The 15,772-nt window shown below is 41.2% G+C and overlaps 1 protein-coding gene across 1 annotated transcript in view; it reads left to right on the top strand.

Moving 5' to 3' along the window:
• The window catches only part of LOC112566108 (TBC1 domain family member 15-like), a 44,734-nt gene that overhangs the window by 3,118 nt on the left and 25,844 nt on the right, over positions 1 to 15,772 (top strand). The window contains 5 exon segments of the mRNA XM_025242075.1: positions 3,871 to 3,991; positions 9,476 to 9,707; positions 13,995 to 14,032; positions 14,959 to 15,002; positions 15,321 to 15,527. Of these exon segments, the coding sequence (XP_025097860.1) occupies positions 3,871 to 3,991; positions 9,476 to 9,707; positions 13,995 to 14,032; positions 14,959 to 15,002; positions 15,321 to 15,527 (642 nt within the window).

The raw sequence follows: 15,772 nt of genomic DNA, 5'->3' as shown, positions 1-15,772 counted from the left end.
AGGATAGTAATTCATGGATAGTACTTAGGGAACAGATAGGTTTTCAGATAACGTTTGAATGTAGCCTTCAAGTCAGAGGAGCGAATGGGATGTGGAAGAGAGCTCCACTGCTTAGCAGCACAGAGGGAGAACATCTGTTTTCCCTATGTGACTGTCTTTGTGGAGGGATTGATAGAATGCAGGAGTCTGATGAGAAGCGACAGTTTCGAGCAGGAGTGTGGACAGACAAGATTTCAGTAAAGTAGAAATGGGAGGAGCATTCAAAAAATCCGTAGTATAGATTTTTGATAACTGTACAGTTAGATCCACTTGCAGATGGATGGCACAAAACTGACAGTGTAGTGGAGGCCTTTTCCCTTTCAATGTTAGGTTCAGAGGTTTACCCATTTTGACCACAGCCCATGGCACTTTGCTTTTGTGGATAAGGAAGCCTTGTAAGATGTGTTTCATAATCTGTTATATGTGGCCACACTCATACTGAGCTGAACTTTTAATGTCTATCTTAGGATGAGTGTTCAGAATACAAGGCCCCATATGAAGGCAGTAGATTAGGGTCTGTTGGTCTCTGTCAGACTGCAAGACAGGATCTTAATGAGCTTGGTATCCAGCATTCAGAATAATCCAACCTCTTCTCTACCTGTTTTGGATGAATGCTTTGGTTTTCCTGTATGATGTGGGGTCTGCTGGCTGAGGGAACTGGCTGTACTTTTTGGCTAGACAATCTGTAAGCAGTATGCTTTCTCTGATATGCTCCCTCACCTAAATGGCTGAATGGGGCAGCTCTACATTTTTCTGTTTTGGCTATTATCTTTTCTGGTTTTTATCATCATCAACTTGTCGATCTGTGTGCTGATTGTCTGCAGCTTTCTGCCTTTTAGACAGATGAGATCAAATTTCTCGTTGACTAACATAGTCTCTAACACCTCACAGACACTCATCGACCATATCTACGTCAGCAACCAACACAACATACTAGAAGTCTGTGTGCCCATGACAGGCTGCAGTGATCACTTCCCCATTTGCTTGACGTGGCACAAAAATGGGACCAAAGTTCCCAGAAATTCACACAAAACAATCACCTACCGCTCCTTTAAAACCTTTGAGGAAACTAAATTTCTAGCTGATCTATACAACTCTCCCCTAAACAAAATATATGATATCACAGACCCAGATGAAGCCATCACCTACTGGCACAACCAATATCTACAAATATACAATAAGCATGTACCACTGCGGACCAAACGTGTTAAACACCACATCAAACCTGCTTGGTTCGACCTGGAGCTCCAAGCCGCAATTAATGTTAGAGACAAACTTAAAAGGAGGGGCCAGGAAGCGGAATTCAAAAAGCAAATAAATTTTGTCACCGCTATGAAACAAAGCAAGATGAAAAACTACTTTAGCAGACTCATAGAATGCAAGCAGAACACCAAACTGATCTGGAAAGCCATCAATCAGCTAACCAACAAGTCAAGAAAAACCAGTCCCGCAACTACAATAGCCCCTAACACTGAACGCACATTTTGCAGGAATTGCTCCTAGGGTAGTCTTAAATGACAAGTCACAAGAAAACAATCTAGACAAGTTACAAAGCTTCTGTAACTCTAAGCACATTGATATGGCTCTCTCCATCCCACCAATGACTATATTGGATGTATATCAAGCACTTACCAAACTTAAAGATACTAACACCAAAGGTCCAGACAGCATCAACAACAAAATCCTAAAGCTCTCAGCACCGGCCATTACGGAAAGCCTGACCTATCTGTATAACCTCTGTATTGATAAATCTTACTTTCCAATGCACCTTAAACAAGCAAAAGTAATCACAATTCACAAATCAGGTGATCCAAGCGACCCTACAAATTATCGTCCAATCTCAATTCTATCACCTCTCTCAAAACCCTTAGAAAAACACATCCACAAGCACCTACAAGAGCACCTTCTAAGGTATGAACTCCTCAATACAAACCAATCCGGCTTTAGGCCACATCACTCTTGCCACACCGCTCTTACATCTATGGTGGAACAATGGCTAAATAATATTAATGATAATCTTTTCTCTGCCGCCTTATTTGTTGACTTTGCCAAAGCCTTTGATGTCATAGATCACAATCTGCTTATCAGAAAACTAACTCTATATAAACTAAGTACCAGTAGCACCGAACTCCTTATCTCCTTTCTTGACAATCGAACTCAGAGAGTTGCTGTAAACAACCAACTGTCTGATCCCCTTGAAGTTAAATTCGGTGTCCCTCAAGGGTCAGTACTAGGACCCCTGCTTTTCTCCATATACATAAACGATCTTCCTCTCCATATATCCCAATCCTGTGAAATGTTTGCAGACGACACCACAATACACGCTCACCACCAAAAGATTGAGCCACTCGCTTCCATCCTACAGCTGAGTGCCGACGAGCTCCAGGCTTGGACTGAATCCAACCACATGTCCCTCAACCCCCAGAAAACTGAAGTCATGCTTCTAACAACCAGACAGAAAAGACAAAACCTAGCCACCCCATTTCCTACTATCCAAATCGGCGCTCAGTCAATAACTGAAGTACAGTTCCATAAACTCATGGGTGTTACCATTGACAACAACTTATCGTGGTCCCAACATATTTCCACCACAAGTAAAAACATCTCCAAGAAAGTCTACCAGCTGTCCAGAATCAAACATTTCCTTGACACTCACACAAGAAAACTTTACTATGTCACCCACATCCAATCAGTCATTGACTGTGCCTCTACCCTCTGGGACTCCGCTAGTGGATCCTCCATGAAACCTCTAGCTAGTGTTCAGAGGCGAGCAATCAAAGCCGTCCTGCTAAAACCGAAATTAGACCCACGTGACTTCACCTCTCTAGGCGTCCTTCCTCTTAAAAACAGACTCAAATTTAACAAATGCATTTTCATGTATAAAATACTGACGGGTAAATTATCGCCCAGACTCTCTCTCCTATTTTCCTCCAATAACTCTAGAACCTTCCCAAAACTGAATATCCCCTTTCCTAGACTAGACCTCTTCAAATCAAGTCTGCAATTTTCAGGGAGTGCGCTATGGAACAGCCTCCCTCTCCATCTCAAACAATTGCACTCCCTGACCTGCTTTCGACGCCATCTATCTCAATACGTTCAAGATATATAGATGAGCCCTCTAATTCCTACCAACTCCAGGTGACCTTGTGAATATATGCTAATCTCTTCTTTAACCATCACCTTGTACATATCCACCCTTCTCTGTGCTTATTATCTTTTTATATTTAATGCTTAATTAATTCATTTATATAGTTAATTTCCTTCCCTGAAAAGGGCGAGGGCTAAGTGGAAAAAAGCGCTCAGTTGCTTATTTTACCCCTCGTAAATAAAGAATTGTCATTGTCATTGTCATTGTCTGTATCCTGCTACTTCCTTTGCAGTCAGTGATTTGTAGCATTCACTTCAACAATTGTGCATCCAGGTAGTTCTTTGTAAATACTTGTTTCTGCAATTTAATGCTTCAGTTCTGCATCAATTTCTTTTCTAGGTTGCCTTTATGAAACGATTGAACATGATTATATTTAGATCTAGGCATGTTCACAAGTTGGCGGACCTGCCTGCCACATGTCTGGGGGCAGAACTACTTCCAAGTTTCCTAATAAATTGGTTGCTTGCTTTGGCAGAAAAGTGCTTAAACCTAGAGGTGATTTCTCTCTATGAGCGGGAGAGGGGAGGAACCAGAATATCCAGATAAAAATCCAATAATCCAGCCCTCTAAACAGGTGTCCTAAGATAAGATCTGAATATTCAGAGTTTCTTTGTAATGCCTACTGCTAAACATTAGGAACATTTTCGACATTGTGGCTAAATGCAGTGTGTGTGTATGTCTAGTCTGACGGACACTATATTGAGTGGAAAGCTGAGGAATTTCTCAACCTAGAATCTCAGTCAGACCAAGACTGGGCATTCATTGGAGCAGTCAACTACAAAAATGACAGAGATTGCGATACAGGTGAGTCTGTTTTCTTTTTAATATGTTGATTCTTCAAATGTTACCATGCTACCTTGCAGGCTATCCTTACTACCATTTGCATACTCTGATTGCAGTTAACTAAGTTAACCACTTTACTAGCTCTGAATTCATAATAAACCATAGATGAATAGTGTATGTTAGAAATTAGTTTTAATTAGAAAAGAAAAATTTGTTCGAGGTCCAAGGAACATTATACACTCAGATTTGCATTGCGATTCATTGTCTTTAGTAGTTAGTGTTAATTTTCTGTAATACATGGATTGCCTGTTTGTGGGAATGGCTGCACAGATACACTTGAATCCACTGTCCACAGGATAGGTGCCTTATTAATGCTAGTAATTATTGCTTGCTGTTTTTTTTTTTATTTACACGAGTTATTAGACTATTGACTTTTCCTAATAAACCAAGTAGATGCTGCTTATTTGTTGAGATAGCCTACAATACAGCTTAGTTCCTGTGAAGTTTACATGCCTTCTTTGTGATGGATTTACACAAAAAGCATAAGAAATGGCTACAAACAGGTAAAATCTATTGTTCAGATAAATTTCTTTGAAAGTGTAGTTACTTTTCTCATTTGTTGATCTTTTTTTTTTTAGATGAAATGCATCTTTTATGGCATGATTGCTGCATATAGTTTTGATTCCTGTTCACTTAACTGAATGATCTTACTCAGAAAATAACAGGAAAAAATATTGAATTCTGAATCTTGGCCTCTGGATATCAAAATGGTAGTAAAAACCAAAAAAAGGGAAAAAAACCTACTCCAATAAAACAACAATCTATAGAAGTTTAGGAAATTATGCTAACCGTTTTTCATGGTAAAAGTTGAAAGTTAAAGTGTGACTTAACTCAAATCACAAAAGTTGAGTATATTTCAGGCCTACATCAGGAATGTGATAAAATAATGATATTCAACATCAGATTTACTAAATAACACTTCAGAACATTAATAAAGCATAAAAATACTGCAGTTAGATGACTATAATCGGTCTTCAAAGACAACGGCCATCTCACAGATAGCACTGCTGAACCCAACAAATGGACTGAATGAATAGTGCAACAACCTGTACACCTTTCAACTGATGACAGACATTAATATCTTTCAAAACAACCAGACTAAAACCAGAAAACATGCATAACAGTCCTATGCAGTCTAAACTCTAAAGGGAGAGACATCACTTGCCATCTGTGGTGCATTTGCAGGATGAGATACAAACAACAGCCATAAGAACACAAAGAATGGCCACAATCACTAGTCGTATCCCTTCCAAAGAAATGAAACAGCAAATGACATCAAATCTATGGAACTGTAAGCCTAATCAGTCACCTAAGCAGAGTGATGTTCAGTGTAATCCAGAATCACATCAGCACCATTGATAGAAGAACAGACTGGCTTCAGACCAGATAAGCATAGTTGAGCAGATGTTTACCTTTCATATCTTGATAGAGAAACATCTACAGCACCTCTATTCATTGTAAAAAGTCTTTCAACATCAAGGAGGGCCTTTGTATCAAAGCACTCAGTGAGAGCTTTCTTACACAGGATAGTAGGTGTTCTGTCAAGGTTGTCCCCAAATTCCTGTACCATTCAACATCTGTCTGGAGATTATTATGCAAGAAGCCCTCTGTGACCATCACACTTCCATTTTCATTTGTGGAAGGCCAATATGCAACCTACACTTTGCAGATGATTGATCTGATATCAGACACCAACAGCAAAATGCAAGACCTTACCAACAGACTGACGGTTCAAATGCATATGGAATAGAGACCAGTACTGACAACAGCAAAGTTTTCAGTAACAGCGGATGTTTATAGAGTGCTATATCTCTGAAACCAGGCTTTAAAAAAATACTGGCAGATCATGAGCGTGACAGCAGCAGCAGTGATTGCCAGGTTGGACAGGATAAGGCACAGCCATAATATCAGGTTTACTTCAAATTACGTCTGTACAAGTCCTTTGTAGTAACAATCCTGCTATGTGGATGTGTAATGTAGGCTTCAAACAGAAAGGAGAATCTAGACATTTGAAAACAAGTGCCTGAGAAGTGAAAGCACTGCACCAGATCTTATACAGGGAACATAAAACCAATGACTTAGTACAGAGTACATTCACCATGCTGGGAACACAGGAACCACTATGTGCAACAGTAAAGTGGCATTAGCTGGTCTAGCTCTGTCATGTGATCTGGCACAACACTTTGTCTAAGGTCCCTTGGAAGGTGGAAGATATCGAGGTGGTCAGAGGAAGAACTGTTTTATAAACCTGAAAGAGTGGAGCGATTGTCTCTCATAGGACCGGATCACCACTGCTTAAGACAGGTCTGAAAGGTGGGCCTTGTCAGCTGCAGTATCTATGTGCTTCCTCAAACCCCACCCCACCCCTTGACAATATGTAACAGTCAAAGAAGAAATGAATGAAAATGAACGAATGATATTGCATGAGGAGCATGTCTTGGTGAGAGTGTAAACTTTCACATCAGTAATCTGTCATTTTCAGTCACACCAACATTCTTTCCTACATACATGCACACTCACATTCTGGTCATGTCACTACATATATATATACTCCAAGAAAGAAAAGACCGTTGACCAAATGTACCACAACATAACTGTTAGCTCTCCAGTTGTTGCAAAATCAGTCTTGAGAAAGATCAAAGTTTTATGAAATAGTGTGTCTGTTTGGATTTAAGCATGGAGAGGTGAAAGCGGTTCAAGCTGAGCATGCTAGACAAGTAGTTTTCAAGTGCCAACCTAGGCTGCTGGAGAAGAGAGTGGAAAGTATGAAAGATGGTGTGAACATGAGCATGCAAAGTCAAGTGTGGAAGCGATGAGAGTTTTTATCATATGGAAGATCTGGTGATGTCTGGCCCTAGAAACAGAAGGATATAAGTTCACATAGACAACCCAAAGACTGTCATTTGTTCAGAAGGATGTTGATGCTACTTTTCAGATTTTAGGTGTTGATCCCCAGTGAAATATCCAGTCTACCATCTGTAATTTGTTGATTTCCTGAGATAATTCCAGGACCATTGTATTATGAAGATTGTCAATGCCCCAGATGATGCATGTGTGTTTGAAAGGACTATTGTTATGAACTCACTGGAAATGCTGCCATTGCTAAACATAAATTTTTCATCCTTTGAGTGTTTTTCCAGGGCACTTGAGTGGTATATGCTCTTAATATGAGATGTAGGTTGGTGTTTTTTAAATATAAATCCTTCAAAAGTTGTTGTATGAAGATACAGTTACTGAAGCAGTTTTTCTTTTAGTGTGAATTAATCATTGTGAGGTTTGAGATTACACGTATATCAAACATTTGATATAGGATCTGTACAGATTGTTGTTTTTGTATGTGAGAAGGATTGTGCGTGTCATGGTGGGTGTGCTCATAGTTGTCATCATCCACTCCACTGTCCTTGTTGACAATGCTCCCCAGATACATGAAGGAGTCTGTTTCCAGGATGTTCTCTGCTTGAAGCTGGATTGGGAGTTACTGCTTGTTGTTGATTCTCATCACTTTGGTCTTCTTTCTGTTGACCTTTAAGCTTGTCTTCTCTGCTAGCGTACTCCGTTTGGGTTTGTGCATGCTGTTGCTGATGAGATAGTGGACTAATGTCATTTACAAAGTCCAGGTCCTCTAACTGTTTAGTGAAAGTTCACTGGATACCTGTGTTGTCTTGGAGTGTCTTGTGCATAATCCAATCTATGACCATAATTTTGATAACATGATTAAATGTAAGAAAACAAAATCGAAAAAATATATATAAAACGCTTGACATAATAAACATCTCAGCAGTGGTTAAAACCTAAGACTGTTAGCTGTTAGACCACTTGTTACTATTTTGGCTGCTAGGGAAAGCATAACAAAAGCACTATGATGATGGATGCACTATATGTTCCATTTATAAGACTGACCATTAAACAGTACTATTAGCACCTTAATTAACAACTTTTTTTTTCAACAACACTGCCTGTTGGAGATGTGTGAGTTGCATTATTTTTACACACTTTAGTAGTTTGTTTTCATTATGATAACCTTTCACCATTTTTTTTGGCAAATTAGTGTTTGGCAATTATTATTTATGTTCGGCTATAGCATACAAGTGATGGAAGTTACGGAATCTAAATATGAATTTTTTAATTCAGACTTTAAATATAATGATGCTGTTAATCTTTGCCTAAGTACATTGCATCTGTTTTATTAATTTTTGTGTGTGTGAAGTGTGTGAATGATTTTTTTTCTTAGTCAGAATTTGAAATAGTTTATTGTTGTTGGATACATATTATTAAATATCTTGCAAATGTGTGATTTTTATCATGACATAAACCATTCATTTGGTTCATGGATTTGCTGCCTGGCTGGAATAAAGCTTTTTAATACATGATTCATCAATTATTTAGTTCTAGTAATTAACAAGGTGGTTGGGTGGGTGGTAGTCTGACAGTAACTACTATTTTTTATGGAGAAAATACCTAGAACCTTATACCAATTATTATATTAATTCTGCCAAAGTCAGTGTCTTTAGATAGCTGTATAACTTTAGCTTGATTATCAGATTTAAGTTATTTTGTACTTTGCTGGCATTCCACCATGAGTTGGTGCAACTCTTGTAGTGGTGTGGTGGCTTGCACACCTTGTCGATCCACAGAGCTATGTCGGCAGGAGCCTTGTGCTTCTGGCAGGTCTAACCAAGCCGAACAGGTCTGTCAGGGGAGAGGCCAGGCTAAAATGTTGCACCCTGGCCTTCCAGGTTGGGGGTTTTGCTTTGGGCTAGCAAGCCACTGTGTAAAAAAAAAAAAAGCTGTTACAGAAACCACAACAGTACCACAAGGGCCTGGTCGGGAAGATTCCTCTCTAGAAGAGGTTATGACGTATGCTGGTATATTGTGTTGTTGCGGCCATACGCTCCTTGAGGAGTAACAAGGACTAAACTAAAAACTTACTAGCATTTAAAAATACCTGAAGAATTTATATATTTTTTTCCATTCTCCCATGCTATTTTAAGGTTTATTTCTCTCTCCCTCTCCCCCCCCCACTTCTTTTCCAACCCTCAACCCATGCCACTTCTATAATCACAAAACTTGTTAAGAATGATTTTAAAAGTATTTCATTACAAAACTTCAAGGATGCCAGGATGCAGACTGTTACAGCCAGCCAGCATGTTTGACAGAGGCAGTCAAAGAGCTTTTTCTTATCATGGGCATTTTCTAGATGCTGACAGTTTCAAAACAATGGCCATTGCATGACCAGTTTCACATCCCTTTTTTTAAATGGAGAAGTTTCTCACATGTGTGAAGAATTAATTTTCTGACATATATTTATACATTTGTATTAGTCTTTCAGGGTCTGGTCGCTGTAATTAGTAATGCTGATATGGAAAATGGATTTATGCATATGTGTATGCCTATGTTTCTGTGAACATATAATAATCTTATTAAATTTTTCTGTTTCTTTTATAGTGTCAGCAAACTCAAAGATGGATGTTCGGCGTAAGTACAACATAAGCTTTGACGTGCTGGATTTAAAGAGTTTCAAGCGAAGTGCACCAAACCATGGATGGGCATATATTATTTTCATTCTGAAAGATGGAACAACATTTCCAGCCTTACATTTTCACAATGGAGGAAGCAAAGCTTTACTAAAGGAACTTGAAAAATTTGTCCATATTCGCAGGTATTAAAATTTTGTGCTGTGCAATTATAGTTTGTCACAATACTATCTCATTGCTACTCTCTCTCTGGATAGTTGCTAACTCAGTCTTTCCTTTTCCACTAACCTTTGAACTCAGAGCCTGTCACCATGACAGTAAAAATCAGGTGTTGTGGGTTCAGCTTTGATACACCACATTGAATGTGACATCTGTTTACAGGGCTAACCATGATAGGGTTGGTTTTTTTTTGGCTTCTCTGGTTTACTCCACCTGAGAGAGAGAGTTATGATCTGACTGATATATTTGCATTCAATGCCTATTGTGTGTGCTTGTGTGCCTTTATGAGTGTAAGTGCCTTGAGTCCACTGTTGATGGAGGTAAAGGTGCTTTATAAACAAACATTTTTTATTATTATTAACTCACTACTTGAGTAAACCCTTCAAATGCATTGCTGTCATTGACCTCTTGTTGGCTTAGTTTCAGAAATGTTTACTTGGTTCCTCTATCAAAAACATTTTTGAGAATTCCTTGATGCTATCTGCATGTCAGGGTCTTTGGGTGATATCTGTGATACACTATATTTTCTCTTGTCCAGAAAATGGGGGATTTCTCCTCTGGTCTAGATGTGAGAAGACTGCCAGTACTTGTTTTGCATTTGCCCAGTCTTTTCATTGACTTCCAACTGATGATTGGTTGTGGCTCGAAACATTCAGCCTGTAGGCTCCTCGTGCCTGCTGTGTTAACAGCCAGCCCCTCTGGCTGGGTGACTAAGCTGGCCCAGCCCTTTCACATATGTGACTCTTTTTTTTTTTCTTTCTTACCAGCCTTTTCAGCTGTACTCTTTTTCTAACAAATCCTCTCCCTGTCACCTTACAGTTTTATCTTTCCCATTTTCTGTCTACACTGGTATTTCTTCTGCCTTCTTTTTTCCATCTATCTATTCCTCTTCGTGCATCAGGTTGCACATAAGGCCTCAACCAGAGTCCGCCACCGATGTCAATCGGCTGAAACCCGCTCTAGGTGACCCCATGTCCAGCCCTTTCCCTTCATCTCCCTTTCCACTGTTGAGCGGTCCGGTGGCGCAACGGTTAGCGCTGTTAGCGCCTGTCACCAATACAGTGAAGGTTGGCTGCCCTGAGTTCATTTCTCATCTCGGGCACGCTGTTCTTTCTCTGCACGTGGCATCTGTTTACAGGGCTGGCTGCTTGCCGTAATATAGCCTTAGCTGCTGACACGGCGTAAAACACCAATCCCCCCCGCCCTCCCTTTCCACTGTTCATCTGTTTTGGAAGACGTCAAGCTTGTTACTGATGGTTTTGGTCATCTTCCAAGATTCTGATCCATAAAGGAGGGTGCTGATCACATTTGACTTGAAGAATCTCAGCTTGATCTTCTGGCTGATGTTTTTTGCCTTCCATGTGCTCCTGAGTGAGGCGAAGGCCTGGCTGGCTTTCGCCAGTCGGGCTCGAATCGCCACCTCCGCATCCCTGGTGTTTGACATTTTGGACCCAAGATAGGTGAAACTGTCAACTTCCCCAATCTCTTCTCCATTTAGTTTGATGCTGTCTTGGACTCTGGCGTTCACTCTCATACTTTTCGTTTTCTTTGTGCTGACCTTCAAGCCAAGGTTTCCAGCTGTTTCTGAGAAGGCCTTTGTTTTTTCCTGCATGTCTTGGTGGCGGTGTGACAGCAGGGCAATGTCATCAGCAAAGTCCAAGTCTTCCAGTGCTGTTGTTGCTGTCATAGTCATGGTCCATTTGATCCCTCTCCTCTCACTGTCGGTGGAAGTCTTCATGATCCAGTCCATGGCCAGGATGAAGAGGAACTGCGACAGAATGCAGCCCTGCTTCACCCCGGTACTGACGTTGAAGGGGTCTGTGAGCTCCGTGTCACAGACAACCTGGGATTTGTAATCGCTGTACAGCATTGCAATGACCTGAACAAGTTTTGCAGGGACTCCGTAATGCCTCAGGATCTTCCATAAGGGCTCGCGGTGGATGCTGTCAAAAGCCTTCTCCAGGTCGATGAAATTGATGTACAGCGGTGTGTTCCATTCGTTGCTCTGCTCCAGAATCTGTCGCAGAATGAAGATGTGTTCGGAGCAGGATCGCCCAGGACGAAATCCTGCTTGCTGTGGTCGGAGGTCTTTCTCAAGAGATGCCGTCAGTCTTGACAAAACAATCTTGCTGAAGACCTTGCTGGTGAGGGAAAGAAGTGTTATGCCCCTCCAATTATTGCAGTCTCCAAGATCTCCTTTCTTGGGTAACTTGAAGATGAGCCCTGTCTTCCACGCAACAGGGAGCTGCCCTGATTCCCAAATTTGCCTGAAGATTTCAGTCAGCTTGGGAGCTGTCACATTTATATCTGCTTTCAACATCTCTACTGTTATTCCATTTGCCCCTGCTGCTTTGCCGCTCTTCATTGTCTTGACTGCTGCTGTCACTTCTTCCAGGCTTGGTGGGTCTGTGCAGATGTCAAGGTCTATAGCTGCTGGCTGGATGTCTGCAAGCTGAGGGGGATCTGGTCTGTTCAGAACTGACTCAAAATGTTCCTTCCAGCGCTGTAGTTTTCCTGCCTCTCCCTCGACGACATTACCGTTCACGTCTTTCACTGGCACATCACTGTTCTTAAACCCGTTGTTTAGCTGTTTGTTTATCTTGTACAGTGTCTTCAGGTCATTTTTGCTAGCTGCTTTTTCTGCTTCATCTGCCAGTTTCTCTATGTGGTCTCTTTTGTCGGTTCTTGCCATCCTCTTTACCTCTTTGTTTAGTTTTGTATATCTTTGTCTGAGTTGTTCCTTCAGGCGTTCAGATCTGGTGCTGTTGATTCTTTGTTTGGCTGACTTTCTCTCTTCTATCTTCTTCCATGTCTCTTCTCTGATCCACTGTTCTTTCTTTTTCCGTTGGAAGCCCAGTATTTTCTCTCCTGATTCCTGTAAGACTCGATTGAAGTCGTCTAAGGTCATCTCTTGTTGGTCTCCTAGTGCCTGGAACCTGTTCTTTACTTCCATAGCAAAGGCCCTTTCGGTGGCTGGATTTTTAGTTTGCCGGAGTCCACTCTCTGCTGACGTGCCTGTTTTCCTCGTGATCGACGCAGCTTCAGAGAAACTGTGGCTATCACAAGAGTGTGGTCACTGGCAATGTCTGCTCCTCTGTAGGCTCTAACATCTTGAAGTGAGCTCCTCCATTTTCGGTTGATGATGACATGGTCTATCTGGTTCTTTGTGATCCCATCTGGTGATGTCCATGTTGCCTTGTGGATGTCTTTGTGTTGGAAGAGTGTGCCACCAATTAGTAGGTGGTTTTCTTCACAAAAGTCTGCCAGTCTCTCTCCGTTGTCATTGATGGTTCTGATTCCATGTTTGCCCATGGCATGCTCCTTGCAGGTGTTGTCGCTTCCCACCTTGGCATTGAGATCGCCGATGATGAGCAACATGTCGTGGGCTGGAACGCTCTCTGAGGCTGCCTGGAGCTGATCGTAAAAAGCATCCTTGTCTTCTGCCTCAGAGTCATTTGTTGGTGCATAGCAGGCTAGCACTGTCAGCTTGGTGTACTTTGAATGGAATCTTGCTCTCAAAAGCCTGGGTCCATAAGGCTTCCATTCCAGCAGTGCCTTTTCCGTTTTCTTGTTGAGGAGTAGAGCTACTCCTTCAGAGTGCTGAGCGTCTGATCTTCCTGAGAACAAGATGGTATGTCCTGACGCTAGTCTCCTCTTTCCCGTGCCGGTCCATCTGACCTCACTGACTCCCAGGATGTCCAAGTTGTAGTTGTCGAACTCCTTGACTAATTGGAGCACCTTTCGGGTTTGGCTGTCGTCCGTCATTAGTCCAGTCTCCTGGTGTGCTTCATTACCTCCACCATCTGTGACGAGTTCTCTGGTTTTAGTTTCTGTAACATGCTTTTTTTTACATGGTGGGGTTGTTAGCCCTACCACAACCTAGTTTACCTCTAGGTGAGGTGTCCACCTTAGTCGCCTCTTACGACATGCCTGGCTGGATGGCAGGGACCCTATTCTTACAATGCTTGCTAGGCAAGCATACCCCGGGGTCCCACAGGGGTCTTTTTTCCATAGTGCCTTTCTTTTGATGTATCTCTTTTCACTGTGTCCCCTTTGCTTGCCATGCAGGGCAGCCCATGATGAGGGAGGATGGAATTCTGGAAGCTGAGGTCCCTGATGGGTTGGGCCCATAATACCAACACACCTTTTTGGCCCAGACTTCTCTTAGACATGAGATTTGTGCGGCCCACATCAGTTAATCAGCTGGTTGTACATTGCCCTGGCTTTGCTAGAAGGCAGTGGCTGGATTCAATCTGGTTTCCTTTCTGAAGGCCAGAGTATATTCCTTCAGTTGTTCTTCGAAGCTTTTGTGAAGCACTTCTTGTTCTCTGGCCATTTCATAATTGCCCAGGGAGTTCATAGCATCAAACTAGACTTTTTAACCCTTTGGGTAGGATAGGCCATGATTGTGGCTTTGCTGGGGAAGCACAGGGAAGACGATATTCATGACTTTTATTGCAAAGTTCAGACTTTCTCTGTTTCAAAAATGTATAGGTTTCTTGGTCTAATGTTTACCTGAGAGCAGCAATAATAAAAACAAACTTCACCCACTATTGTTAGTCTTCAGTTTAAGGGGACCAGATGTCCCGATTTAGGCTGGACAGTATTGGCGGGACACCAAATGTCCCACTTTCTTCTAAAAAGTCGATCAGTGTCCCGCTTGTATTTAAAAATCTGATTACATTGATGCACATCCATGCCTTTGGTTTTGGCTTTTGCCCATCGCTGCATGATTAATAATTTCAAATTTGTCTCCTAGTTCACTGCCTTTCGTTATTTCTTAGTCAGAGGAATTTCACCCCCTGCGTTTCGCTTTTTTTCGGGGGTCTTTATTGGTGACGACACCATGATTGGCATGTGTCCCGCTTTTGCTCCTGAAACGTCTGGTCATGTTACAGTTATTAGCTTGTCTTTGTAATACTTATACTTTTATGTCTTGGTCAGAGGGTTAGAGTCAAAGATTTTAAATGTAATCACTAATTACTCCAGCGCGGTACTTCATAGGCTTCAATCTCCAAGCAAGACACCCTTGTTTTTGCAGATGACATGTAGTAATTACAGTTATTATATTAGAATTTAGGGTGAGAATTCTGTTTGTTTGCTTTGTTCAGGATACAGCAATGTCTGGACCAAATGCTTCATACCAAGCACAGGCTTACAAGTTCATTGTCCTGAAGAACATGAGAACACTGATATGTTGTCAAAAACAGTCAGCTCGCCTTGGCCACGTGCCAGCTTCAGGAACCCTGTTTTCAGATTCCTCAGGTCGCCTTGTTTCAGTAAGCCTATCATTGTTCTCCTGTATCACCTGTTTTGTCCAGATTGACAGTAGTGGCAATTTTATTTTTAAAAGAGAAAATTCATCACTGCATAATTGATTTTTATGATTCACATTGTGTTATTGTCAATAAACCTCTTGTACATGCAGCATTGTAACCAAAGAAAAACTGAAGTTTGCAAAAAAGAATTTCTTGAGAGAAACATTTCAATTTTTTTTATGTAGCTTTATTACTCATATTTTGATATAGATTGTACTTTTTTTCTGCCGACATTGTGATGAGATCTCTTGTTTGCTTGCAAACAGTTGAGTTGAAGAGATTTTTCTCCAGAATTTTATCAGAGATCCTTACACAACTACAATGGGAAGTTTCTCCAAAGTCACCAACTTCCTGAGAGACGTTCTGATGCAGTCTGAAAACCCTCTGACAAGGCCTCGAGAGGAAGTGGCAGAACTTCTGCAGGATGACCTTCCAGGTATGGAGGTCAGCCAACAGGATGAACCAGGCTTTGAAGTCGTTATCAAGGTATCACATGTTTCTTAGATTATCATTTATGTATAGTGTTATGTAAATGACAGAACTGTATCCTACTATGCATGTCAGGAAAATTGATAATGTGAACATCTCCGACTTGCATTGTTGAAAAAATAATAAACGCAGCAGAACCCTGTCTAAAAGTAAAAGGTAAAAGTATATTGTGAACAGGTTCTTAAAGGGGCTTGGCTATCAAAAAAAGGAGTATGAAATGAGAATGGACAAAAAGTTGGCTA

Source organism: Pomacea canaliculata, linkage group LG6 (genome assembly GCF_003073045.1).
Source record: "Pomacea canaliculata isolate SZHN2017 linkage group LG6, ASM307304v1, whole genome shotgun sequence".
Taxonomy (NCBI): Eukaryota; Metazoa; Mollusca; class Gastropoda; order Architaenioglossa; family Ampullariidae; genus Pomacea; species Pomacea canaliculata.
This window is presented reverse-complemented; position numbering and strand designations above follow the sequence as displayed.